Source organism: Haliotis rufescens, unplaced genomic scaffold (assembly GCF_023055435.1).
Source record: "Haliotis rufescens isolate VD_foot unplaced genomic scaffold, xgHalRufe1.0.p SCAF_7, whole genome shotgun sequence".
Taxonomy (NCBI): Eukaryota; Metazoa; Mollusca; class Gastropoda; order Lepetellida; family Haliotidae; genus Haliotis; species Haliotis rufescens.
In genome coordinates, this window is record NW_025964361.1 from 45,592,604 (window position 1) to 45,620,395 (window position 27,792).

A 27,792-nucleotide genomic window follows, 5' to 3' on the forward strand; every position below is an offset into this window, starting at 1 on the left:
TGTGAAGATCACATTTCACGCTGGATTTTAAGTCCAGGTCTATCTCGGAAGCTTGACCAGTGTTGCGGCGAGGTGATCATTTTTCTTGTCATTGTCCTTTCCACTGCTCACACATTTTATACTGCCATTGCATATTGTACTACCACTCTATTGTGTACTGCCAGTGTAACTACTGTGCAGTAATTTGTATTGATTTTTTAAACCTAGTTTTCCAATACAATTGTTGATTGTATACCAGTTATTGGTTGTTTGTTGGGTTCACACAAAATTCTTACAAAACCAACAGCAGGGGACATTGTTTCAACACGACAATGCCAGGCCCCATACTGCAAGACTGACTCTGGCCTACCCACTCACCCGATATGAATCCTATTGAAAATCTGTGGGACCTTCTTCACAGACAGATTAAAGCACGCCATCAGCCTCCCGTCAACAGACAAGAATTGAAGCAGGCCATGAGAGACGAGTGGCAACGGATTCCAGTCCACGTCATCAGAGGACTGACGTCATCGATGAGGCGGCATGCATTGAGGCAGCTGGAGGTCATACACGCTATTGAAGGCAACTGTGTCGACAATGAAGTTGTAGTGTGTCTGACAATTTTTTGGTGACATTTCAGACAACTTTTGAAAATGAAATTTCTTACCCCACCATTGTTTACATTGAGCTTACATGACCTGTGATTGCACAATTTCAATCAAACTGTGGTTGAACAATCATTTGTTACCCCTCCCTAGATTATATTATAATTCACAACAAAACCTCTTCTTGTTATTTTCTTTATCGATCATTGAACTCGACCTATACTTTCTTTTGCCGCCCAGTTTATAATAGGCATGTGTTTATGAATCACTATCAAATAGTGATGCCATCAGGTGTCCAACTGGTGACAACCTTCACAAACACATGCAAAGTCAAGTCAACTGTTAACCTGAAATAGCTGTAAATTGTGACCAGATGGACAAGTCAAAATAGGGACTGTAATGTTGTAATGTATGTAATGTTGTAATCTTGATCGAAACGACTTTTGAACAAGAGTCGTATAGCGCCGAAAGAGGCTCAAGAGTTGTCGAATGTAGACAGCGAAAGCTAGAGCTGCTGGAATGGATTTTTCTTAATAAGAAACAGATGAGGCGGTATCACTGGTCTTTTTTATGTGTAGTTTAGAAGGGTAAATCAATGCAAGGGACTATTTGACCGTTAGAGAACAATAGCAGATCCTATATACACCTGATCTGAACATCATGTTATCTCATGTTATCATGTCACCTTATCTAAACATCTATCTATTGTTACGTATATATATCATGCTCATACCTAGTTTGTACATCATTTGCTTGATAACGGTGTTAGAATCTACACCGAAACTTCGCCCAATTGTAATAAAGAAGTTGCTCATCCATAACAATTTTGTCTTAGTTATATATAGGCCGTTGGATCCGATTTGAATCAGCTAAACCATCCCGCCGGATATGCAATTATTGAGGTCACATCTGAAGGTCAGGCCTTCAAGCAGCGAACCAATGAGACGCTGTAGATGCTGAGCCGGAAATGACCATCTGAGTCAATAATGGTAGAAATCCTGGTACAACTCTATTGTTTGAACCCTCACTATAACATGACATTTAACAACATGTAAAACAATGTAGGGAAAAAAGTTCAAAGTCATAGAAGTTCAGTAATAAATGTTTATTGAATTCATACACTATTATGTATCAGCTAGAAACCTGCCACGCCTTATCTTGTCTCTCCATAGACTACATGTAAAATTTGAGCTTATTTTAGGGGTATCTAGCCAGAAGAATTTAGGTACCATTTTAGGGAAAACGAAAAAGAGGACGACCAAGAAACACCTGGCGATGGGACCTCGAGGCAGACAGCAAGAAGATGGGACACACCTGGAAACAACTAGAGAGGGCAGCCCAGGACCGAGGACTCTGGCGGACTAGTCGGCGGCCTATGCTTCGGGAGGAGCGACGGGCATAACTAACTAACTTAGGAATTTGACATTGGAATAAGAATAGCTCACGATGACAATACCTAAAAGTATCACTTATATCTTAAAGTGCAAGTAAAGTCAACACAGCGACTTTGCAGATTTTAATACATAAGGGTATACTTAATCACAAATGCTTGACCAAAATTATATTTGAAAAGCGGAAAAAGCGTAAAACAGACGATAAGAAACGACAAGAGAAATCGTCCCCCAAACGAAACTTTCCGCCACTGAGGAGATTCCTCTTAATGGGGTTAAAACGGGTTCCCGGTGCATGCCGCGCTGCGCAATTTCATTGAAGATGACGATCGGGCTGCCGCCTCGGATGTTTTGGTACATGTACATTATGTCTTCTTTCTGTCTGCTTATCCATTTGATTACCGTGTCCACGACTAATGTTACCTTAGTTACAACACTAAATATATCCTTGAGTTGTTTTCTCAGGGGATTAATCCCTGACACGTTATTTTGATTATTGACAATGTCAAGATCAAAGGTCGTTTCACACACGGCTAAGAATCACAAGGTAGATCACCATATCAGCCAATGAAAACAGTTGGTACCGCAGCGCCTGTAGCTTTAAGCCACGCCCCCAAATAGGTTTGTTTTTGAGCGTGTGATTTCAGCACCTTCATTTGGGCATTAAAATACTTTCTACGAATATTATGAATTTTACTCTCTATGAAATTGACTAAATGTATCTTTGAAAATTAAATAATTTTTTTACTTTACTTTCCCTTTAAATGGGGATTAGGCCCAGATAAATTAACAGTAATAACATTTTAGGGTCAAGCAGAGACCATATTATCAGTTAAAAACTTTAAAAAGTTTGAAGTAATTTCTTTAAACACCGATGTTTTTGTACATCACAATTAATGATATTAAAACACGAAACAGTGCCGAATAACGAATTTTTGCACCAGAATTTTCAAGTGAAATATGTGAGGTGGGTGTTGTAAAATCCAAAATGGTTGATACTGACGGTATACGGTCTCATATTAGGTCAGTAACAACATCTTGGATTTTTACTGACAGTATACGGGGTTATATGGGTTCAGAAGTTCTGCTCTCTGATTGGTCAATCTGACCTTAAGGCATAACACACGGTATATGGTCTCTGGGTCAAGCAACTGAAACCAAGTTGTTCTCTCTTCACTAAGATGCAAAAATGTATGTTGATCTAGCATTCAAACATGACAATTATTTCACATATTGCACTTATTTAGACCTACCATTAAATGGACAGCAGATAATGTTTTAACGTCATATTCCTACATAAGCCCTTAAGAACAATAATAACAAGACAGTGTGGAGCCTCTCGGCGTGCCGCTATTCTTCGTTGTTTCTGTGAAGCGAGCGAATTTTCATACTTGTGTGAAGACAGGACTTGTCGCCCCACCTCATTCCTCTCGTAGTAGTTTCGTTGTAGATGCCGTTGAGGTTGGAGCTGTGACATGCCCTGTGCCACCATGCTCCGTTATACCTTACAGCACAGTTCACGGTATTGTGTGTGTCCAAATCCAGATTCTTAGCGGTGAAGCGCATTCCATTATGTCCAGCCAGATAGTCACCTGAAGTTGAATTGTATTAAACTGAGTCTTAACCGTTTATATAAACATATCAGCAATTAAGACATGTTTCATCGTGATTTTTGTACAGTAAATCAACTTTATGCAATGGTCATATATACTGAACAACGAAAGTTCCTGTGACATTGAATAAGATTTAATGCAAAGTTATGTTTTTTACCAAATCTGAAACAATTTCGGTTTGCAACAGTTAAAAGACTCCTGTAAGAGTTCAAATGGTTTATTTTGCCATGCTGACTTAAGAAAATGCGTGATTTCATAAAAAAACCCATGAACATGCCAAAATGTCAATTTACATATCAATAGCGTGTGTGTCCACCTTTGGTTGCGATGCAGGCAACACATCTTCGTCTCATGGAATTGACCAGGCGTCGCACAAAGTCCTGTGGGATATCTGTCCATATCTGCCGGAGCATGTTTCGAAATTCCTGGAGTATCTGTGGAACACGTGGTTGACGTCGAAGGCGCCGATCCATCTCATCCCACATGTGCTCGATTGGTGAGAGATCTGACGAGCGAGCCGGCCAGGGGATGACATTCACGTTGTTTTGTTGAAGGGAATCCTGAACAAGTCGATATGAGGCCGGGCGTTGTCATGTTGAAAGGTAATGCCTTGGCCATGACGACGCAAAAACGGTAGAACAACAAGGCCGATGATCTCGTCGCCAAAGCGCTGTCCATTGAGATTTCCCTCTACCACTATCAAACGGGTCCTCTGTCTTGCTGTAATCTCACCCCATACCATAACACTGCCGCCCCGGAATCGATCTTCTTCAATGACACAATGATTGACGTAACGTTCACCTTGACGTCGGTACACTCGAATCCGTCCATCGCTGTGGCTGAGGTGAAAACGAGACAGTGAATAGAACTTGTCCCCACTGCATGGCCGTTCAGCGTAGACGCTGTCTTCACCACTGTAGACGTGCTTGATGGTGGTTTCCTGTCAAAATGGGACGTCTGGCTGGTCTTCTGGCGACAATCCCTGCACATCTGAGGCGACGACGTACGGTTTGTGAAGATGTTCGTCGAAGGCCAGGGATGCTTCTTGCAGTCACTGTTGCTGGCTGGAATCGATTTCGTAGGTGTGTTGTTTGAATCCAGTTGTCTTGTCGATTATTGGTTACGCGTGGCCTGCCACTCCGAGGATGACCTCTGACTGCATTCGTCTGTTGCCAACGTTGCCATAAACACCAAATGGTGTTTCTGTGGACGTTAAATTGTCTTGCTACATCACGTTGACTCGATCCTGCTTCAAGCATACCAATGGCTCGCTGATGCTCATTTTCGGACAGGTGTGGCATTTCGTAATGTTGAATAATTGCGTAATTTTTGTTGTTTTTCTGAGTGGTTGTTGTCAGCACGATGCTAAACAATGCATATGGAATCCCGTTAACGCACATGTTTTTATACCCTTTCTTTGGTAGTGAAATGCATGGGGCTTGCATAAAAGTCAACTTTTGCATGGAATGCATGGTTTTCTGTAGCAGTTGCGTTTTTGTGACTTGATTCCATACATGCACTACAATATTGAAAACCGAACGTTACTTGTTTGAAAAATACACTAAAATATTTGTGTCACAGGAACTTGTGTTATTGAGTATAGAATGAGACTTATCAGCATTGCCTTCTCAATAATTCAATTATTCACCTTACAATAGGTTATGTGTTGATGTGAAGTAAAGGTACATTGTGGCATATCTGTAGATGTGGTGATGTGGAGTGAAGTTACATTGTGGCATATCTGTAGATGTGGTGATGTGGAGTGAAGGTACATTGTGGGACATCTGATTATGTGATGATGTGGAGTGAAGGTACATTGTGACATATCCGTATGTGTGGTGATGTTGAGTGAAGGAACCTTGTGGCATATCCGTATATATGTTGATGTGGAGTGAAGGTACATTATAGCATATCTGTAAATGAGTTGATGTGGAGTGAAGGTACATTGTGGCACATCTGTATATGTGTTGATGTGGCGTGAAGGTACATTGTGGCACATCTGTATATGTGTTGATGTGGAGTGAAGGTACATTGTAGCACATCTGTATCTGTGGTGATGTGGAGTGAAGGTACATTGTTGCACATCTGTATATGTGGTGATGTGGAGTGAAGGTACATTGTGGAACATCTATATATGTGGTGATGTGGAGTGAAGGTACATTGTGGCATATCTGTATGTGTGTTGATGTGGAGTGAAGGTACATTGTGGCACATCTGTAAATGTGGTGATGTGGAGTGAGGGTACATTGTGGCACATCTGTATATGTGTTGATGTGGAGTGAGGGTACATTATAGCATATCTGTATATGTGGTGATGTGGAGTGAAGGTACATTGTGACACATCTGTATGTGTGGTGATGTGGAGTGAAGGTACATTGTGGCACATCTGTTTATGTGGTGATGTGGAGTGAAGGTACATTGTGGCACATCTGTATATGTGGTGATGTGGAGTGAAGGTACATTGTGGCATATCTGTATATGTGGTGATGTGGAGTGAAGGTACCTTGTGGCATATCTGTATATGTGGTGATGTGGAGTGGAGGTACATTGTGGCATCTTCTATATATGTGGTGATGTGGAGTGAAGGTATATTGTAGCACATTGTCTTTATGTGTGGTGATGTGGAGTGAATGTTTATTGTGGCACATCTTCTGTATACGTGGTGATGTGGAGCCAAGGTACATTGTGGCACATCTGTATATGTGGTGAAGTGGAGTGAAGATATGTTGTAAGGCATCTTCTGTATATTTGTGATGTGGAGTGAGGGTACATTTTAGCATCTTCAGTTTATGCGCTGATCCGGAGCGAAGGTAGATTATTGGCTCATCTTCTGTATATTAGTGATGTGCAGTGAAGTTACATTGTCTCATCTTCTGTTTATGCGCTGATACGGAGTGAAGGTAGATTGTGGTTCATCGTCTGTATATTAGTGATGTGCAGTGAAGTTACATCATCGCACCTTCTGTTAATGTGGTGATGTGGAGTGAAGGTATATTGTAGAAAATCTTTTGTTCGTGGGAGTTTGCAACCCAGTGTAGACTTCAGATGTCAGTATATTTTCTTCCATATATCTATATATGTATGCGAGGTTGTCAGGCTGTCCGCCATAAACAACCACGTGAAGTTCACTGCGTGGTAAGTCCTCGCACAGACATGTTACTCTTGTCTATGTTGAATAAATTCAGTTCAAAAGTGATAACCAAAGAATTTCCAAAGACAACACATATTTACCTGCATTCCCCGAGAATCCACTGACGGCAAGCCTGTAGAAGTCCGACATGTTGGCAAGTCGGAAGTTCTTGTAGTGACCATATGCAGTCTCCCCGTCCATATAAATTACGTCAACTCGTAATTCGTATGTTGTCTGGCGGGTTAAGCGGTGTATCTTCTCGTTACCTGCAATAAAATACAGTACTTTCCATAAGTCAAATTAGACATTAAATATATAAATAAAAATACCACAACGATATGGACCACAGCGATAATACAATTTGTAAGTTATTATGATGTTATATTTTGTACTTGTATAAACAAATACCACGCTTCTTCTTCTTCTTGGTGAATTAACATTAGGGACTCGAACTTCTTGAATGCACGTAATGAGCAACGATATCGCATATAATTTTTAGTGATTTTCAAGAAAACATTCAAGACTCTTTGACTAAAATGCCTATAGTGTGTTCTTTTGTTTATTGATAAAGAAAGGACATTCTACATATACAACTTTCGCCCATTGATTCAGCTTCAATGGAAGATTCGTGTGTTTCCATGACTTAACAAGTCAAATAATATTTAATGTATTGTGTATTTGTACACGTCCTTACCAAGCCAGAACTCCCCAGTGAGATTGCCAAAGCCGTCCATGTACTCAAACCAAGTCCTGTAGAAATCCACCAACCCATCCACTCTCCGCTGTATCACCTGTAACACAAAATGATTTATCGACTCAAAACATAAAAACATAATATTTACCTGAGTATTAGGTCAACATGATCTCCAGTACATACACACACAATTTAACATAAACGAAACTTCTTGGTAATCAGAAATCCACAAACCCATCCACTGTCCGCTGAATAAGCTGAAACAAGGTATTCCAACGAATCAAAACACTAAAACTAGGTATTGTTGTATAATATTACGATCCACACACGTCATGTCCCTTTGCACCAGGGATAGTCGTAAGACGCGCCCCAGTTGAAACGAGGACGTTGCAAAAGGAAGCAGAAAATGTATATAGAGTAAACATTTTAAGATTTAAGAGATGCGGTTTGTATGTAATCCGAGGCTGAAACAATCGTCCGCTGGTGTTATCGGCCTCAGTACTGGTCGCACGTCCTGTAATATTACCATGATTGTCTTTGAACTACCGAACACACCACGTTTCCTTGTCTCTATTGCAACACTGGAACTACTTATTAATAAGTATATAGGTAAAGTGTGAAAAATCCATGTCAAACGTTACCCAAAACATAGTATTATAAGGATAACGCTTTTTTTCAGGGCAGTGTCATTTGTAGAAGCCCGAGGTATTCCAGTAACTGCCCGACGAAGGAGCGCGGTTGAAAAGAGCGAGGGCTTCTGCAAATGATAATGACCTGAAAAATAGCGTCAGCGTTATTATAGCTAAAATGAATGGAATTTGTTATCAGATAAGAAGAAACAACAATATCGTTTTGGAAACATTTACTGCAATCATCACGAATTTCACTGACCCACTTTTACAAATATGGAAACGTCAGAGAACAAACCAGATGACGTCACTATTGAACGTGACGTCACCTATCCCTATCGAATGACGCCACCTAACAACGGGAGTGATAATGGCCCGTCGTCAAGCAATATGAGGACATTATCAAGTTACAGTGGCCCGCTCATTTCCGATAAGATGCGGGCGGTTTAATGATAATTCTATCCATTTTAGCTATAATACTAAATATCAGAGACTTGTCTTGATATATGGTTGACCTGCAGATGATTAAGATTACATAATGTTTCATATTTCTCCTCCTCCGTTATGAATCAGAATAGGATTCTATATTGTTCAGGCCGCAAAGATAGAACTGACAAATTGCGGCCTAAAATAGTAATTATACATTCATTATTTTCGGGAAGGGTAAAACAACTTTGTTCACATGACCAACATGTGTAATAAACACTCTCTGTTTGCAGGTGTTGCTGCCGATGTCCAAATAATGAGGTTGTTGCCCCAGAGTGAGTGCACTCACCAGCCAGCCGCCCCCATGTTGGGTCATGTCACAGTACGCTTTGAACGAGCCTTGTTCGTCTGACGGTTGTATCCTGTACACACCATCTTCAGCTTTGGGATACTCCTTCAAAATACTTGCACAATCTAAAAATAAATACTTGTGTTCAACATACGAAACGTACCAGTTAAGATCCAGTTTCACAGAGCAATTTCAGACTTCTGATGCTAGCACATATATATGTATGGACCCTAGTATTCAATGATAACAAGTGAAATCTATACCCTTGTCTCTCGATCCTTTCTGTAGCAGGTGTACTGCAAATGCATTTCCCAAACGAACGTGCTGAATGAGTGAATGGGGATATATTTACAATGCAGTGGCCGTACCCAGGCTGTCGATACTAAGATGATCTTGGTGCGACGTCTGGCAACCCTCAACATGTACTAAGATGATCTTGGTGCGACGTCTTGCAACCCTCAACACATACTAAGATGATCTTGGTGCGACGTCTGGCAACCCTCAACATAAACTAAGATGATCTTGGTGCGACGTCTGGCAACCCTCAACATATACTAAGATGATCTTGGTGCGACGTCTAGCAACCCTCAACATATACTAAGATGATCTTGGTGCGACGTCTGGCAACCCTCAACATATACTAAGATGATCTTGGTGCGACGTCTGGCAACCCTCAACATAAACTAAGATGATCTTGGTGCGACGTCTTGCAACCCTCAACATATACTAAGATGATCTTGGTGCGACGTCTGGCAACCCTCAACATAAACTAAGATGATCTTGGTGCGACGTCTAGCAACCCTCAACACATACTAAGATGATCTTGGTGCGACGTCTAGCAACCCTCAACATATACTAAGATGATCTTGGTGCGACGTCTGGCAACCCTCAACATATACTAAGATGATCTTGGTGCGACGTCTGGCAACCCTCAACATAAACTAAGATGATCTTGGTGCGACGTCTTGCAACCCTCAACATATACTAAGATGATCTTGGTGCGACGTCTGGCAACCCTCAACATAAACTAAGATGATCTTGGTGCGACGTCTAGCAACCCTCAACACATACTAAGATGATCTTGGTGCGACGTCTAGCAACCCTCAACATATACTAAGATGATCTTGGTGCGACGTCTGGCAACCCTCAAAACATACTTAGATGATCTTGGTGCGACGTCTAGCAACCCTCAACATATACTAAGATGATCTTGGTGCGACGTCTAGCAACCCTCAACATATACTTAGATGATCTTGGTGCGACGTCTAGCAACCCTCAACACATACATCGATGATATTGGTGCGACGTCTAGCAACCCTCAACACATACTAAGATGATCTTGATGCGACGTCTGGCAACCCTCAACATATACTAAGATGATCTTGGTGCGACGTCTAGCAACCCTCAACACATACTAAGATGATCTTGGTGCGACGTCTAGCAACCCTCAACACATACTAAGATGATCTTGGTGCGACGTCTAGCAACCCTCAACATATACTAAGATGATCTTGGTGCGACGTCTAGCAACCCTCAACACATACTAAGATGATCTTGGTGCGACGTCTGGCAACCCTCAACCCTCCTACATATGTGTAAACTAGCAAAAATGTTCAAATCTAACGTTTAACGCCGCTTCAAGTAATATTACGGCGTGTCAGCTTGGTGTGGGAGGAAAGCCAGCAGTAATGTAGGTTTTAGGCTTAAACACTCCGGTGAAGCCCACAAGCCTTGGTATGATGCTGACAAACCTAGAAACAAGATCAGGACGAATCTGGGATTTGAACTCACGATCATACGTTTCAGGCAAGACCAAGGGACAAAACTCTGCAAAACTACTGGACTCGATTTCAAAATCTGTTGGGAACCGGAATACAAAATGCTTTTGTATGTGAAAGATATATGCAATAATTTCTCATTTTAAAGAATGAGCATCGGTTTGTTTTCGTTTTGAGAAAAATACTAATATTCCCATTAGTACTTTAATTAATTTCGGATCATTGGAGTTGAATGACAACTGGATCACTGGGGAGATAATGAATATGTGGCATTGTCGAGTTGTCATACATTTTAACACTAAAAGGCAAGAAAACGCGACAACTCGTCATATTTAAACTTTAAAATTGTCACGTTGTCGTATTTTTAAGATTTGGAAAAAAACAAAAGAATTATACAAAGTGTCACAATGCGAAAAAGCGAGCATGCAACAATTGGCCAAAACGTAGTACCGCTTTGGTTAATAAATCTCGCTTTGGTTAACTTTTTTCTTGGCATTGTCAGGCCGACAACACGACAATGGGACAACGCATCATGCGTCCTTTACATGATGAGAAATAATATGTGAAACGACAAGTTTTACCTTGGTGGTATTGATGGGAATTACGCTTGTCAAATTGCTAAGGTCGTTATTATGGACATGTCCAGTGGTACCCAATTTAAACGTCATTAAGATATACTACCCCATAAATAAAGATCACCAGGACAGATCGATTAACTATAGAAATATGAAAGAGATCGAGTTATCCTTAACAGTGATCCTTATCTGTATGAGAAGTATATTTAGTGAGGAGTGAATGAGCAAGGTTTTTCAACGCTTTTATCAATATTCAACCAATTTTCAACCTCGTTTTCCCTCTAGACCCAAATCCTAGCCTTCGTAAAACGAAGCCGTTGAGTGAGTGAGTGAGTGAGGAAATGTTTACAAAGCAGCAGCTTTATCGCTGCGGTCTATGGAAAGATACTGACGCTTAAGTTATGCGGGTATTAAACGTAGCTGAACCCCCCATATCCATTTGAAATTTTTTTGGGGGGCCGAAATTAAATGAACAGAAATACAATGGATTTGTTTCATGCTATCAAATCATGGTGGTCTATGGATACGTCAATGAAGGTAATATCTAAAAAGAAGATCAAAGATTGGTTTTCATTTTGTTTTCATTTTAAGAAAGCAATCATTATTTAAGGTCCCTTTACAATTCCCAAAGAGAATGACTCAATTGTGGTATGTGCACCGACAGGAGTTACGCTGGACATATGGCTGATGTCGTATTTATGTAGAGATACATAAGTAGCACTATAACGCCATTAGCATTTTGAGTGAGGAGTGAGCGAGTATAATTTACGACGCTTTAAGCTATATTCTTGCAACACCAAGGTTGAGGACATCAGAAATTGGCTTCACATAGCTATGGTCCCCACGATGGGAGTCGAACCTTTTCCCTCGGCGTGACGAGCGAACGCCTGAACGACTAGGCTACAACAACGTCCATTGATGCTGTTGACAAAGCTGTTAAAGGGGCGCCCTAAAGTAACAAAGGCAACTATGCTTGTCGTAGGAGGCGACAAACGGGATCGGGCGGTCAGGCTCGCTGACTTGGTGGATGCATGTTATCGTATTCCAATTGCGTGGATCGATGCTCATGATCTCAATCACTGGACTGACTTGTCCAGACTCGATTATTTACAGACCGCCAGCTGGAATATTGCTGAGTGCGGCGTTAAACAACAAACCAAACCAAACCAAAACCTAAAGAAACACTCACCACTGTAGTTATCAGATTCGCCTTGACAGATGTCGTGACTTGATGCCAAGTATGTGTCCATGGTAGTCTGAAACTGCTTGTACTCGTCAATCAACTGACAATGTTTCTTTACAATATTTGCATTAGCTGGAAATCCCAAGGAGAACTGGGAAACAATGAGTATCCAAATCATATTTGAGACCTCACTGCAAGGATTTGATCTTGTTGACAGTGAATAACGTGTTTGCGCGTGCCCAACGTAAAACTAATACAGCTTTAGATATATATGGCTATACAATATATGTATTGCACGTGTCAATTAGGTCCTAGGTGGTTTTCCGTTACCTCTTGTGCCACTTGTAATTATTTCAAGAAACAAAACGGTTAATTCCGTTTCACACACAACCGATCGGTTTACATTTGGTAATTAATTTGAGTAAGGATGTGTTTTCGATTGCATTGTTTCCCTAAATGACCATGCTATTTCCTGGTCAAGAGCCTGTATAGATACAGTATTTTACCCGAGAGGTGTGGAATATTTTGTCAGGCCTGTAATGAATTCCTCATGTGGTTTGCAAGTTGTACATATGTATTTTGTTTGTGGTGTAAATCCAATGTATGTTCGAAGGTTTTAAGCTCTTTTCAAAGATCATACTTAATGTGACATGTACGAATCATGTGTTAAATCATACTTAATGTGACCTTTAAGTATTACGTGTTGAATGATACTTTATGTGACCTGTACGAATGACATGATCAGTCATACTTTATGTGACCTGTAAGAATGACATGACCAGTCATACTTTATGTGACCTTTAAGATTTAAGTGTTGAACTGTACGATTCTGATTGTATTGTGAGCATGTGTTTATGAATCACTAACAGCGGTGATACCATCACCAGGTGTTCGCGAAAAGGTGGGCGTATCATGCCCCACCGGTGGCACCCGTCACAAACACATACAAAGGCAAGTCTGCAAAAAGAAGTAAAAATAGGAAATTGCAACGGACATATTTTTTTTGTCACTGATGCGTCAAATTTTGAAATGTCCACATGTCTACCATAAAACGTTTTAAAAACTTTACTGTGTCATTGAATGCTGTAACCTTGACCACAGAACAATGTTGTGTAGCTGTCTTTGAAATGTTGGTAGAAAGAGCATGCTCGACTGTACCTCAAAAGTTGTCAAATGTAAATACCAAAGGACATAAAGGAAAAGTTGACTACTGAAAAGTTGAAGTCCTCCATCTTGTCATACAGTCTTTTGGAGTGTTTTTTGTCACTCTGAACCTTATGCACTTCTGAGCCGATAATGGTAGAAGTTGAAATTGAAATTGTTTGACCTCTCAATTGTAACATGAGTGAGTTAGTATTGTAATTGTCTTTAGCAATATTCCAGCAATATCACGGCGGGGGACACCAGAAATGGGCTTCAAACATTGTACCTATGTGGGGAATCGAACCCGGATCTACGGCGTAATGAGCGATCACTTTCACCACAAGGTTACCCTACCGCCCCCAATATAATATGACACGTAACAACAAGTGAAATTTGACAAAGCTCATTGAAGTTCAGTTGAAAAGTATTTATTCCATTCATACACAATCATGTATCATCTAGAAACCCATAATCTCTCGTCTTGTCTCCTCACGGACTAAGGCTGAAGCCTATTCTAGATATCCCACGGTTTCTCGGCCACAAGTATTTTGCTACTATGTCAGGAATTGCACTTTAGACTAAGCATAGGTTACATAGAACAATCTATAGATTATAAGTGCCACTCCTAACAATTTTGGTGTTAGCTGCTTTTGATATAAAATGTCAATGCAAGAAACAGATTCCATTTGGCGTTGTACTTTGTTCACTTGCATGTATTGCCCTATTTCTCCATCAGTTCTGAAGAAAACAATAATAACATGACATTAATGAGCCTCGCGGTGTGCCGCTATTCTTCTTTGTTTCTGTGTAGCGGGCGAATTTTCATACTTGTATGCTGAGTATGCTTGCTGGCCCATCTTATTCCTTTCGATGTCGTGTCGTTGTAGATGCCGTTGAGGTTGGTATTGTAACATGCTTTGTACCACCATGCTCCGTGATAACTGACAGCACAGTTTTTGGTCTTGTGTGTGTCCAAATCCAGATTCTTGGCGGTGAAGCGCATACCGTTATGCCCAGCCAGAGAGTCACCTGAAGTTGAATTGTATTAAACTGAGTCTTAACCGTTTATGTAAACATATCAGCAATTAAGTCACGTTTCATCATGATGTTTGTACAGTAAATCATTATCAACTTTAAGCAATGTACTGGTAGAATATGAGACTTATCAGCATTGCCTTCTCATTAATTCCATTATTTACCTTGCAATAGTTTATGTGGTGATGTGGAGTAAAGGTATATTCTAGCATATGTGTATATGTGGTGATGTGGAGTGAAGGTACCTTGTGGCACATCTGTATATGTGGTGATGTGGAGTGAAGGTACATTGTGGCATATCCGTATATGTGTTGATGTGGAGTGAAGGTACATTATAGCATATCTGTATATGTGTTGATGTGGAGTGAAGGTACTCTGTGGCATATCTGTATATGTGTTGATGTTGAGTGAAGGTACATTGTGGCATATCTGTATACATGTATGTGTGATGTGGAGTGAAGGTACATTGTTTCATTTCTGCATCAGTGTTGATGTGGAGTGAAGGTACATTGTGGCACATCTGTATACATGTATGTGTGATGTGGAGTGAAGGTACAATGTGGCACATCCGTATATGTGTTGATGTGGAGTGAAGGTACATTGTGGCATATCTGTATACATGTATGTGTGATGTGGAGTGAAGGTACATTGTTTCATTTCTGTATATGTGGTGATGTGGAGTGAAGGTACATTGTGGCATATCTGTATATGTGTTGATGTGGAGTGAAGGTACATTGTGGCATATCTGTATATGTGTTGATGTGGAGTGAAGGTACATTGTGGCATATCTGTATATGTGGTGATGTGGAGTGAAGGTACATTGTGGCATATCTGTATGTATGGTGATGTGGAGTGAAGGTACATTGTGGCATATCTGTATATGTGTTGATGTGGAGTGAAGATACATTGTGGCACATCTGTAAATGTGGTGATGTGAAGTGAAGGTACATTGTGGCATATCTGTATATGTGTTGATGTGGAGTGAGGGTACATTGTGGCACATCTGTATATGTGGTGATGTGGAGTGAAGGTACATTGTGGGACATCTGTATATGTGTTGATGTGGAGTGAAGGTACATTGTGGCATATCTGTATATGTGTTGATGTGGAGTGAAGGTACATTGTGGCATATCTGTGTGTGTGGTTATGTGGAGTGAATGCACATTGTGGCACATCTGTATATGTGTTGATGTGGAGTGAAGGTACATTGTGGCACATCTGTATATGTGGTGATGTGGAGTGAAGGTATATTGTGGCATATTTGTATATGTGTTGATGTGGAGTAAAGGTACATCGTGGCATATCTGTATATGTGTTGATATGTTGAGTGAAGGTATATTGTGGCACATCTGTATATGTGTTGATGTGGAGTGAAGGTACATTGTGGCATATCTTCTGTTTATGTGGTGATGTAGAGTGGATGTACATTGTGGCATATCTTCTGTTTATGTTGTGATGTGGAGTGAAGGTACAATGTGACACATCTTCTGTTTATGTGGTGATGTGGAGTGGAGGTACATTGTGGCATATCTGTATATGTGTTGATGTGGAGTGAAGGTACATTGTGGCATATCTGTATATGTGTTGATTTGTTGAGTGAAGGTACATTGTGGCATATCTGTATATGTGTTGATATGTGGAGTGAAGGTACATTGTGGCATATCTGTATATGTGTTGATGTGGAGTGAAGGTACATTGTGGCATATCTGTATATGTGTTGATGTGGAGTGAAGGTACATTGTGGCATATCTGTACATGTGTTGATGTGGAGTGAAGGTACATTGTGGAATATCTGTATATGTGTTGATGTGGAGTGAAGGTACATTGTGGCATATCTGTATATGTGTTGATATGTTGAGTGAAGGTACATTGTGGCATATCTGTATATGTGTTGATGTTGAGTGAAGGTACATTGTGGCATATCTGTATATGTGTTGATGTGGAGTGAAGGTACATTGTGGCATATCTGTATATGTGTTGATTTGTTGAGTGAAGGTACATTGTGGCATATCTGTATATGTGTTGATGTGGAGTGAAGGTACATTGTGGCATATCTGTACATGTGTTGATGTAGGGTGAAGGTACATTGTGGAATATCTGTATATGTGTTGATGTGGAGTGAAGGTACATTGTGGCATATCTGTATATGTGTTGATATGTTGAGTGAAGGTACATTGTGGCATATCTGTATATGTGGAGTGAAGGTACATTGTGGCATATCTGTATATATGTTGATATGTTGAGTGAAGGTACATTGTGGTATATCTGTATATGTGTTGATGTGGAGTGAAGGTACATTGTGGCATATCTGTATATGTGTTGATGTGGTGTGAAGGTACATTGTGGCATATCTGTACATGTGTTGATATGTTGAGTGAAGGTACATTGTGGCATATCTGTATATGTGGTGATGTGGAGTGAAGGTACATCGTAGTATATCTGTATGTGTGTTGATATATTGAGTGAAGTTACATTGTGGCATATCTGTATATATGTTGATGTGGAGTGAAGGTACTCTGTGGCATATCTGTATATGGGTTGATGTTGAGTGAAGGTACATTGTGGCATATCTGTATACATGTATGTGTGATGTGGAGTGAAGGTACATTGTTTCATTGCCGCACACCTCTGTATATATCGGTGTGTGGAGTGAAGGTTTATATATATATATATATATATATATATATATATATATATATATATATATATATATATATATAAAATACAAAGTCCAAAGATGAGCTGTATAATTGACTCATTGATATTAATATATATATATTGATAATTTAATCCTTCACTCCACATCACCACATATACAGATATGCCTCAATGAACCTTTACATATATATATATATATATATATATATATATATATATATATATATATATATATATATATATATATATATATATATATATATACCGTATTCGACGTAATAAGCGCCCCGCTCTAATAAGCGCCAACGCTGATATATTGGCTCGTGAACAATCCCAATTAGCACCCTTTCCGATTGATCAATGTACACAATACTTATTTATTCGCGTATAATACGCACTCGTGTGTTATATGCAGCCTTAATTTTGGGCAATTAAACTCTTGAAAAATATATCTCTCATATATAAACATTTCAGGTGTCAGCATAAACCACGGAATTTATCTTTCAACTCTGTTTATTTCGACAAAATAATATTCTAATAAGAGCCCCCTATTTCTAATTTTAAGAGGGCCCTGGGCGCTTATTACGTCGAATACGGTATATATATATCATACTTCAGGATATGTTGAAACATGTTCAGACATCTCAGTATATCGTCCGAAGTTGGCGTCTCCGAGATCCATAAAACTTCAAAAGACATTACATATTTACCTGCATTCCCCGAGAATCCACTGACGGCAAGCCTGTAGAAGTTCGACATGTTGGCAAGTCGGAAGTTGTTGTAATGACCATATGCAGTCTTACCGTCCAAAAACGTTAGGTCAACTCGTAATTCGTATGTTGTCTGGCGGGTTAAACGGTGTATCTTTTCGTTACCTGCAATAAAATACATAGTTTCCATAAGTCAAATTAGGCATAAAAATATATAAATAAAATAACAACGATATGGACCACAATAGACAATAGAATTTGCAATTTATAATGATGGTATGTTTGTATTTGTATAAACAAATACTACGGTTCTTCATCTTATACTACGCTGTGTTCTTTGTCATAACGTGTGTTTAAAATGAGGCGGTAGGGTAGCCAAGTGGTTAAGGCGTTCAATCGTCAAGAATACAAGACTTTTGACTTTTGAACACACTAATGACACACTATGTATACATCTTTGCGACCATTTGTGTGAAATTCCCTGACAAATAAGTGGTTTTGGTTTCAACGCATGTGTAAACATATTATTCTATGGTATGTTCTTGTCATAACGATTGTGTAATATGCCGAGGCTTCAAAGATATATCGATTCAGCTGCAATAGAGGATTCGTGTGTTTCCATGACTTAACAAGTCAAATATCGTTAATGTATTGTATATTTATGACATTGTACACATTCTTACCCAGCCAGAACTCCCCAGTGAGATTGCCAAAGCCGTCCATGTACTCAAACCAAGTCCTGTAGAAATCCTCCAACCCATCCACTCTCCGCTGTATCACCTGTAACAAAAAATGATTTATTGACTCAAAACATAAAAAACCCATAATATTTACCTGAGTATTAGGTCAACATGATCCACAGTGCATACACACACAATTTAACATAAATGAAACTTCTTGGTCATCAGAAATCCACAAACCCATCCACTGTCCGCTGAATGAGCTGTAACGCAACATGTTCCAACGATGCATAACACTAAGGTTACGATCAACACACTCCGTTGTCCTATGCACCAGGGCTAGTTGTAAGGTGACTCGGGTGTAACGTGGACGTTGTAAAAGGAAGCAGAAATGGATACTAAATAAATACTTTAAGATTAAAGCGATGTTCATCTTGTTGCATTACCATCCCTTTGTAGTACCTTGACACATTACATTCACGCGCATGTTTCCGTATCTCATTTTTGCAACACTGGGACTATTTATCAATTTTGATGCACAGAAATTGTGAAACAAACATTTCAAAAGTTACCCAAAGCATTGTATCACTAAATATAACAAAACTTTATATATGAATGATCTGCAATATTGACAAAAATGATTAAGATTGACAAAAACTATTAAGATTACATAATGAAAAAGATTTTTTTCACCCTTTTTATCAATCGGAATAGGCCGTCAGTACATCATACTTGTTGGAAACGTGGACTAAAATTAGAAATGTTATGTGACTGTGTGATCCTGATGGTTCGCTGCGCATGTTTTTTTTCACTGGTTTTCCTTGTCCAGAGTCAATAGTGTATATTTGGCTGCGATGATTGAACTGGCACATTGCGGCCTAAAACAGTATTCATACACTCACTATTTTCGGGAAGGGTGAAAACACTTCGTTCACATCATCAACTAATTCAATATAACGCTCTTTGTTTTTATGTCCTTCTGGCCAAGTCGAGGTTGTCATGAGAATGAGTGTACTCACCAGCCAGCCGCCGCCATGTTGGGTCATGTCACAGTACGTTTTGAACGAGCCTTGTTCGTCTGAAGGTTTTATCCTGTACACGCCATCTTCAGCCTTCGGATACTCCTTCAAAATACTTGCACAATCTAAAAATGAATATTTCACAAAGCACTTTTTAACAAAACAATTTCAGATTGGTAATGCTTGCTTCCGTGTAATCATGTCTTCAAGTGGACCCTAGTATTTCAATGATCCCCCATCTATGTTGAATCTACACCACGTTGGGTCCCTATTTTCTCGACCCCATTGTAGCAGCTGTACTGCAAATGAATTTACCAAACGAAGCTGTTGAATGAGTGAGTGAGGGGCTGTTTACAATGCAGTAGCAACCCTCAACTATGATGTTTACATACAGATTTAATAATAATTGCACTTCCCTTACGTTGGTTTGTGTGATGGGACTCAGATATATGTAACTACCAACAATTTTAAAATTAAAAGCGCGTATAATGATTTAATAGTGAATAGCTTGTATATAAATATGGTAGTGAGACAGTGAGTGTGTGAGTTTTGTTTAACGGCGCTTCCCGCAATATTGCTGTAATATTACGGCATGTCAGCTTGATCTGGGGGGAAGCCAGCAGTTATGTAAGAGTTTATGGCTTGCTGTCAAAAGACGTTGGTATAATTTCAATTTCTAAAAAAATGAGTTGTTTTCGTGTTGACAAAGTCTCCAATCTTACCATTAATACTGAATGGTTTTCAGGACAACTGGAGCAGCAATGTCATTAAAATCAGATTTTTGTGCTCGCTATCACTAAGCAAAGATCTGAGGACGTCAAATTACAGGTCACGTCAGAACGACCTTTAATCCGACCAATCAAAGCGTCGCTTACCAGATCATGCAACCACGAAAAGGTTAACACTGGGTATTTCAAAGGACAGTTACGGACTGTACGACTGATTGCGTCAAAATCCTCGTCTGTCACGATTGCTTCAAAATCATCCTCTATCACTCGCTTGAATGGGATAAACATTGCAAACAGAAGAGACTTTCTTTACCCGTGGAAAATACTGCCATACAATGTCGGCCATCTATTAGACTTTCAAGAAGTTACTTGTTGTTCAGTTTTCAAATTTTGAAATCGAAAAGTATGTTTCCAAGCCGTAGTCTTGAATGAAAGTTGCCAGTTTGAAACTGGTGACGTAGAGTTCGTGAAAGGTCGTGACCTGTAATTGGATGTCCTCAGATCTTTGTGTAGCGGTAGCCAAAACCAAGATCTGATTTTAATGAGATTGCTGCAGCAATGGAGATATAATGAATATGTGGCCTTGTGGTGTTGTCATACAAACTTCTTTTTACTCATTCAAGATGGGGCAGCAGTGCGTCAACACTTCTTATTTGTACGTTGTCGCATTGTTGCCTTTGGCGAAAGCCACAACTATTATTCAAAACGCGACAATGCGAAAAAGCGAATATGCGAGAATTGGTCAATACGTGAATACGCGAGAAAAGTCCCTTCATGATTTCAAATACAAATGATGTGCATGATATGTTTTACCTTGAGATACGATAGTTATATTGCTAATGTCATTAATATGGAAATGTTCCTTGGTACTCAGTTTAAACGGCATCAGGATATTCAGGAGTGAGCATGGTTCTACTAGGTTTTTATCGATATTCCAAAGACATTGTGGAAGGGGGGGGGGGGGGGGGGGGGGGGGGGGGGGGGGGCACATTATCCCCACGTGGGGAATCGAAACAGTCCTTTGATGTGACGAACCAACGCTTTCTCCAGTCATTGACTTAGCTGTAAAAGGATGTGCCAAAAGGTAACACTCACCAGTATAGTTATAAAATACGCCTTTACAGATGCCGTCACTTGATGCCAAGTACGTGTCCATGGTAATCTGAAATTGCTTGTACTCGTCCATGGCAGTCTTAAAGTGCTTGTACTCTTCAATTAGATGACAATGATTCTGTTCAATATTTGCATTGGTTGGGAATCCCATTAAGAACTGGGAAACAACGAGTATCCAAATCATATTTTACGATTTCACCTAAAAGACGTATTCTTGATGACTATGACTACCGTGTTTGTGCGATCCCTTTTATAAAACGAATACAGCTTTGGATATACTGGTACAGAGCTGTAAATGGTTCTCCTTAGGTTCTCGGTGAATTTCCGTTTACACTTATGCCGCTCCTAACTGTGTTTCTAAGAAAACAGGAAGTAATTCCGTTTCACAAATGACGGTTCGGTTTACATGTGGTAATTAATTTGAGTAAGGATGTGTTTTCGATTGCATTGTTTCCTTAAATAACAATGCTATTTCCTGCCTTGTTTACATTAAAAAGCATGTAGAAATACCATATTCTACTGACTAGGTGATACATTTTGTTTTGTTTCAGGACTTTGCAAGTTGTGCATATATATCTTGTAATAAAGTTTGAAGTATATAAGGGGCTGAACCTTCTCGTATTTGATCCATATCAAAACAAAAGATGTTTTCAGGCAATAGCAATATTTGGTTCTGGTCATCTTCTCGAGGCAAACTTTCCCACTACCCTATATCACTGTCTAGTTTTAACCCTTGCCACTTCAACCCTACTTTTCTGTGCTACAATATGAAGGGACTATCCCACATATCGATAATCCAATCACAGAACGTTTAACAAAATCAACTTCCGTGTTCCGAAATATGACCGCTACCATCGCCTATCGAATTTGCCCCGAAATTATTCCCAAAAATATTTTCGAACTGGTTCAAAGTTTTCGATCAACTCCTCCATGTACGTTTTTCTATTTTTACTGAAAACTTCAACGTTGTATTTTCAACTCCGACGAATGAACGGTTATCGCAGTGACTGAGATGCAGTGCTATATTTAGACGATTCCCCCGCCGAGCGTTTCATGTTGCAGTGTTGCTTTATGTTGTGTTGACTGACTAATCTGTTTGCCTCTGTTATGGTAAGGGCGAAATGTGGCAGTAAGAAGTATCTTTACTGTGGTAATTAGGAGGTAAACATACTGTGTTTTCAATGTAGAACTAGGTTACCTGTAGATTTAACCTCGCTAAATTGAATTGAACGAACGCGTAGCGTGAACATACGAATCAGGATGTGTCACAATCACAATGTCTGCTTCTGCAGAGTGAGTGAGTAAACTAACCAACATGTACCAGCTTCAGCAACACTCCTAAACATAAAGAAAAGATTATATTAACATACATTTTCGAAAGACATTAACATAAACGATATATGAAGTATCAATATGGTGTATTTTTCTATGAAACTAATAATGTCTAGTCAAGTCAAGTCAAAGTTTATTTATAGGCCTCAGACCAGATACAAATGGTAACACAGTACACATCCAAGCGCATAATGCGCGACTCAACATTTCAGACGAAACAAGACTTTGAGACTTACTCCCCTACCAATCCCGTCCAACCCACCCCATTAGTTGCCTAAGTGTATACATAATTACAAATATTTTCATATCTTGATCATGATGCATTCTTTCTTTCATTCATAATGTGATACACACACTGTGCCAATCGAAAAATGACATTTCTGCGACAGTCTTGCATTAATCATATCATTGGTGGATTCACGAAAACGCAGCAATGACACAATACTGCGACCAAAACCGTAACAATACAGGAAAGTAACACCACGTGAGAACCAGGGGACGCATTTGCGCACGTGAAACATCGTGAATTGGCCAATCAAAGTAGACGTAGCCGATGGAAAGCAGGACATGCGCAGTCGGGTGTAGCCAGGGTATTGAACGTGTCCCAGTGCTCCATTTCTGGACACTGGTATGGTAGCAAGGGCAGGGTACGTCAAGTGTTACAACGACTGTTATGTGCTGTAAAGGTGTATAAACAGCATACTCTACAACACCAACTGTTCCAGAATTACGAAGGATATCTGACCAGACAGTGCGGAATGCCTTCGTGAGGCTGATTTCTGGAGCCAGATGTCCCCCCCCCTCCCCCCACACGTGTGGTAACGTACGATCTGAAACGCTATTTTAAGTAAGGCCAATCCACCGTGGCACACTGATACCGATTGTGCACCAACGTGTCGTGTGACATTCTGTGTGGTTCCCAAACCATTCGTGGTGAACTCGTTGGTTGCGGACAGATGCGAGTTGTGACGAATGGTTTCCGAACAAGTGAACCTCTTTATACATATATACTCCTCATTCCAAAGACAAGGCGGACGTATACTCAAGACTGTTCTGAAAAAAGGTATCTGAAGCACAAACTGTGGTCATTACAAATACCAAACTAACACATTTTATGGTCAATAGCGAGGATTGTGTATTGGCTGAGTTCCTGTCAACCCTAACGAGTAGACGGGCGTTGGCCGATTTCTCGTCGGTTGTGATTGGAAAACACATAATAAAATGCATTGGTCTTCAATCTAATTTAAATCGGATCTTAGTTCTCGCTACCATTCAACAAAGATCTGAAGACATCCCATTGTAGGTCACGCCAGAACGACCTTTCGCGAACTTTGACCGCCTATTGAAATGACAATCAAGAAGTTTACGTTAACCAATCAAAAAACAGCTTTCTCGAGCTATACGGCACTTGTTTCAAACTGGCGACTTTCATTCCATATTCTGCTTTGGAAATATGTTGACAAAGTTCTCGATACAAAATTTGAAAACTGCACAAAAAAGCATTCTTGAATCCTAAGAGATAGCCGAGATTGCATGGCCGTATTCACAGGCTTATCAAAGGCTGTCCGTTCAAATGTGTATCCCACTGAAGCGTTAAACGATCGTTTTCACTGACTTAGTCGTACTGCCCGAAACTGTCGTTCGGAATACCCAGTGTTCACCTTTTCGAGGTTGCATGATCAGAAAACTGTCATTTCGACTGTCACTATCCTGTTCTTGTAAGCGACGTTCTGAAAGGTCATTCTGACATGACCCGTTATAGGATGCCCTCAGTTTTTTGTTTAGCGGTAGCGAGAAGCCAGACCCGATATTAATGAGATCGATTGGTCCTCGGTGTCGAATGCAACTAAAATAGCGGACTTCTTGAAGTGTGTTTGTGACTTTCACTCAGAAGTAAAATAGTTCTATCAAATACAGACACTAGAAGAGTTGTATGTTGTGACGTTTATCGCGCAAAATAAAACTTTGAGGTGTTTACATGTGTCATGTTTATATACGTTCGTACATAAGGACGCCACGCATGCGCACATACAACCGGATATGATACAGATTTATATCACATTTTTTGGCCGCCGCCTGTCAACATCAAGCTAGCTGTCGCGAGGCAACAGTGTACCAGTTTATAATTGCTCAAGACATGGCAATGGACAAACGGTCCAAGGGAGATAACAATTCTTGTGTTAATACAAAACCTTAAGTAAAATATGTAGACTGCTATTTTTTAGGGTGTAGAGGTTAACGAAATTATACGCCAGAGACAGCTTATGTGTGTATAACCATATCCTCATCTTAACGTCCGTACAATCAAGTATGTTTATAAATATTTATCATTTTTAGACCCGGACTATCAGTCAAACCAAGCCTTATTTCAACCGATGAAAGGAGGAACGATCTCACACAGAACGAAATGCTGGATTCAAGGGAGGTAACTCGTCCGAGCATAACGTGCAAGTCGTCCCGTGCACAGTATAATAAATAAATATTAAATTTAAATGATATCCATTTTCTTTCTTTACTTTTCTTTATGGAACCTGTGATAAACCTTATTAATGGAACAGAAATTCATAATCCTTATCATTTAATCCAAAATAGACATTTCGCATGGTATTCAGAAAAGAAAAGCCTCCTTTTCCAACCGGTGGTGTCGTACACTTCATTTCCTAGTTTTGTCACGAGGCCATATGACGTCTCTTGCATAATATCTGTGTAGGATGATTTTGTTGGAAAACTACTAATGGGGCATTGAACCGTTTTTACTCTAAGTAACAGGGGTTGTTTTGAGCTTGTTTAGCATATTCCCAATGGTGTAAATGGTCAAATGTGCAGAGGTGCATTTGAAATAAAGGTTGGGTTGGGTTGGGGAGGTTGAGAGAGCTTGCGTACCTTTTGCTGTAGTACATGTATGAGTGCTGTTATTGTATCATATTCACCTTGCATACAAGGACGGACATGGGTGTTGTTCAGAGTTACCCCCATCCCCCCAAAAACAAAAAGAAAAAAAAGAAGAAGAAAAAATAGTGGACATATTTTTGATAATAGAAAAAATGTTAAAGGGGCGTTAAACCGAAAGCGCTAAGCTGCAGCACCATCGTTTGTGTACAATTAGTACAACTGTGAGATTTGGATTTTTGTAACCGTCACATTTTATCGATGCAATTCCTGAGCTCTATTCGTGGGATTGCAATAAGTCGTATCTTGTAAACGTCTACGTAATAAACGTATTGATACGTCATTGAACAAAAGGTAGGGACCTGATCAATGTCTCTGCTGCACCCCAACGTGAACACAACTTTACGCTCCATATGGGACCGCAATGCCCTGCACCATTTCTCGGGTCCGTGTTCATCTCTGTTGATTGAGTCTGTCATACAGACCCTGAAACAAATATATTCAATACAGCCCATGCAAGTCTATAATGTTGCGTTAGTCTAGATAACTGCAGTATCAGGAATGAAGAAAGTCTCTGGGCTCCTTTTTATTATATTTTAAAACCATAATATAACAACAGTTTTTTTCTGTAGAATGTGGTCATTTCAGAGACTAGATGATAGTCTACTATTGGTTGTATGCAGCTTTTGTGATTGTTGGTAGCAGGGAAGATATACCGTTCCAGCTGGCTGGGGCTCTAAGGTTCAAGGTTGTAATTGACTAGGTAACGATTCGTACCTCGTTCATCAGCAGGCTGGGAGGGAACAAAGGCTATCTCGGCTGCTAGAATGAACAATAAATAAACCACCAAGAAGGCGCAGTTAAAACAGGTTTATTGTTGATTATATACCGTATTACAGGAGCTCGCTTGTGACCACACGAGCTACAGGAACACACATTGTTTCAGTACGTGTACGCCCGTCAGGAATAATGATCCTGCACAAGGACAACTGCTTGCTGACTCGGTGCAACGTTAACCTACAGTTGGAGTGAGTGAGTGAGTTTGGTTTAACGCCGCTTTTAACAGTATTCCAGTTATGTCGTGGCGTGTCAGCTTAATGTGGGAGGAAAGCCCGAAGTGATGCAGGTCTCAGACGTTTACTACTTGGGTGAAACCCACGGGGCGCCTTAGACGACCGGGGTAACCGTGCCCCCTCATACAGTTGGAACTCAAACGTCAAAAGATTATTACAATTTGAACTCAGTTAAAGCGATTCATTCATATTCCATTTCAGGATGTGGATGAGCGACACATGCCTGGTGTAAACTAAGCGTCAAAAGAAAGTATAGGTTGGCAGTTTGTAATTTTCCTAAAAACAGTGATAACTAGTGGAAAGTGGGTATTGGGAATATGACTGCCCAGGAACGTCCAAATTGCCAGAAGGTTTGGTTGTACACCATTGACAGTAGCCAGGCTGATTCAACGGTACAGGCAGACAGGGAGGACACAGGACAGGCCTAGAACCGGATGACCCCGAGTGACAACACCACTGGAAGACGGTCAGATACGGCTCATTCGTAACGGCGACGGCGACGGCAGCGACAGCGTTGGGACATCCCATTAGCCAACGTACAGTACTACGACGACTTCGTGCTGCTGGAATCCGAGCGTATCGTCCTTTCCGAGGAATAGTACTGACTGCTCATCATCGAGGCCTGAGATTGCTATGGGCGAGGCAGGTTCGACGCTGGCAAGCGAGAAATTGGCGTCGAGTGCTGTTTACTGATGAAAGTCGGTTCAACTTGTTTCGAAATGACGGCAGAGAACGAGTTTATCGACGCAGAGGGGAACGGTTGGCTCCGGCGTGTATTCGACAGGTCCATCCATTCGGCTGGGGAGGTGTCATGGTGTGGGGCGGTATTTGTGGAGATCAGAAAACTGATTTGGTGATTATTCAGGGAAACCTGAACGCTGTGCAGTACAGAGACCAAGTCTTGCAGGCAGTTGTGCTTCCGTTCAAAACAAACAGCAGGTGACATTGTTTCAACACGACAATGCCAGGCCCCATACTGCAAGACTGACTCGGAACTTTCTAAACCAGCAGAACGTTGACGTTTTGCCCTGGCCTGCCCACTCACCCGATATGAATCCCA

General features: G+C 40.3%; 2 protein-coding genes across 2 annotated transcripts; both read right to left on the reverse strand.

Moving 5' to 3' along the window:
- Positions 1-1,674: 1,674 nt before the first annotated feature.
- On the reverse strand, positions 1,675-12,622 carry LOC124143658 (fibrinogen C domain-containing protein 1-like). The gene is made up of 5 exons (XM_046512683.2): positions 12,359-12,622; positions 8,817-8,941; positions 7,413-7,509; positions 6,820-6,984; positions 1,675-3,567 (listed from the first exon to the last, which is right to left on the reverse strand). Exons 1-5 carry the CDS (start codon positions 12,528-12,530, stop codon positions 3,326-3,328), a joined length of 801 nt encoding a protein of 266 aa, XP_046368639.1. The 5' UTR covers positions 12,531-12,622; the 3' UTR covers positions 1,675-3,325.
- Positions 12,623-13,907: 1,285 nt separating this feature from the next.
- LOC124143655 (fibrinogen C domain-containing protein 1-like) lies at positions 13,908-21,728 on the reverse strand. The gene is made up of 5 exons (XM_048387780.1): positions 21,421-21,728; positions 19,598-19,722; positions 18,582-18,678; positions 17,899-18,063; positions 13,908-14,524 (listed from the first exon to the last, which is right to left on the reverse strand). Exons 1-5 carry the CDS (start codon positions 21,620-21,622, stop codon positions 14,283-14,285), a joined length of 831 nt encoding a protein of 276 aa, XP_048243737.1. The 5' UTR covers positions 21,623-21,728; the 3' UTR covers positions 13,908-14,282.
- Between the last annotated feature and the right edge of the window lie 6,064 nt (positions 21,729-27,792).

Coding starts and splice junctions, on each gene's coding strand:
- LOC124143658 (XM_046512683.2), bottom strand. CDS start 12,530: ATGATTTGGATACTCATTGTTTCCCAGTTCTCCTTGGGATTTCCAGCT. Junction 7,510..8,816: donor AACATGGGGGCGGCTGGCTG/GTGAGTGCACTC, acceptor TTTGTGTTACAG/GTGATACAGCGGAGAGTGGA. Junction 6,985..7,412: donor CACTGGGGAGTTCTGGCTTG/GTAAGGACGTGT, acceptor ATTTTATTGCAG/GTAACGAGAAGATACACCGC.
- LOC124143655 (XM_048387780.1), bottom strand. CDS start 21,622: ATGATTTGGATACTCGTTGTTTCCCAGTTCTTAATGGGATTCCCAACC. Junction 18,064..18,581: donor CACTGGGGAGTTCTGGCTGG/GTAAGAATGTGT, acceptor ATTTTATTGCAG/GTAACGAAAAGATACACCGT. Junction 14,525..17,898: donor TGGATTCTCGGGGAATGCAG/GTAAATATGTAA, acceptor ATTCAACTTCAG/GTGACTCTCTGGCTGGGCAT.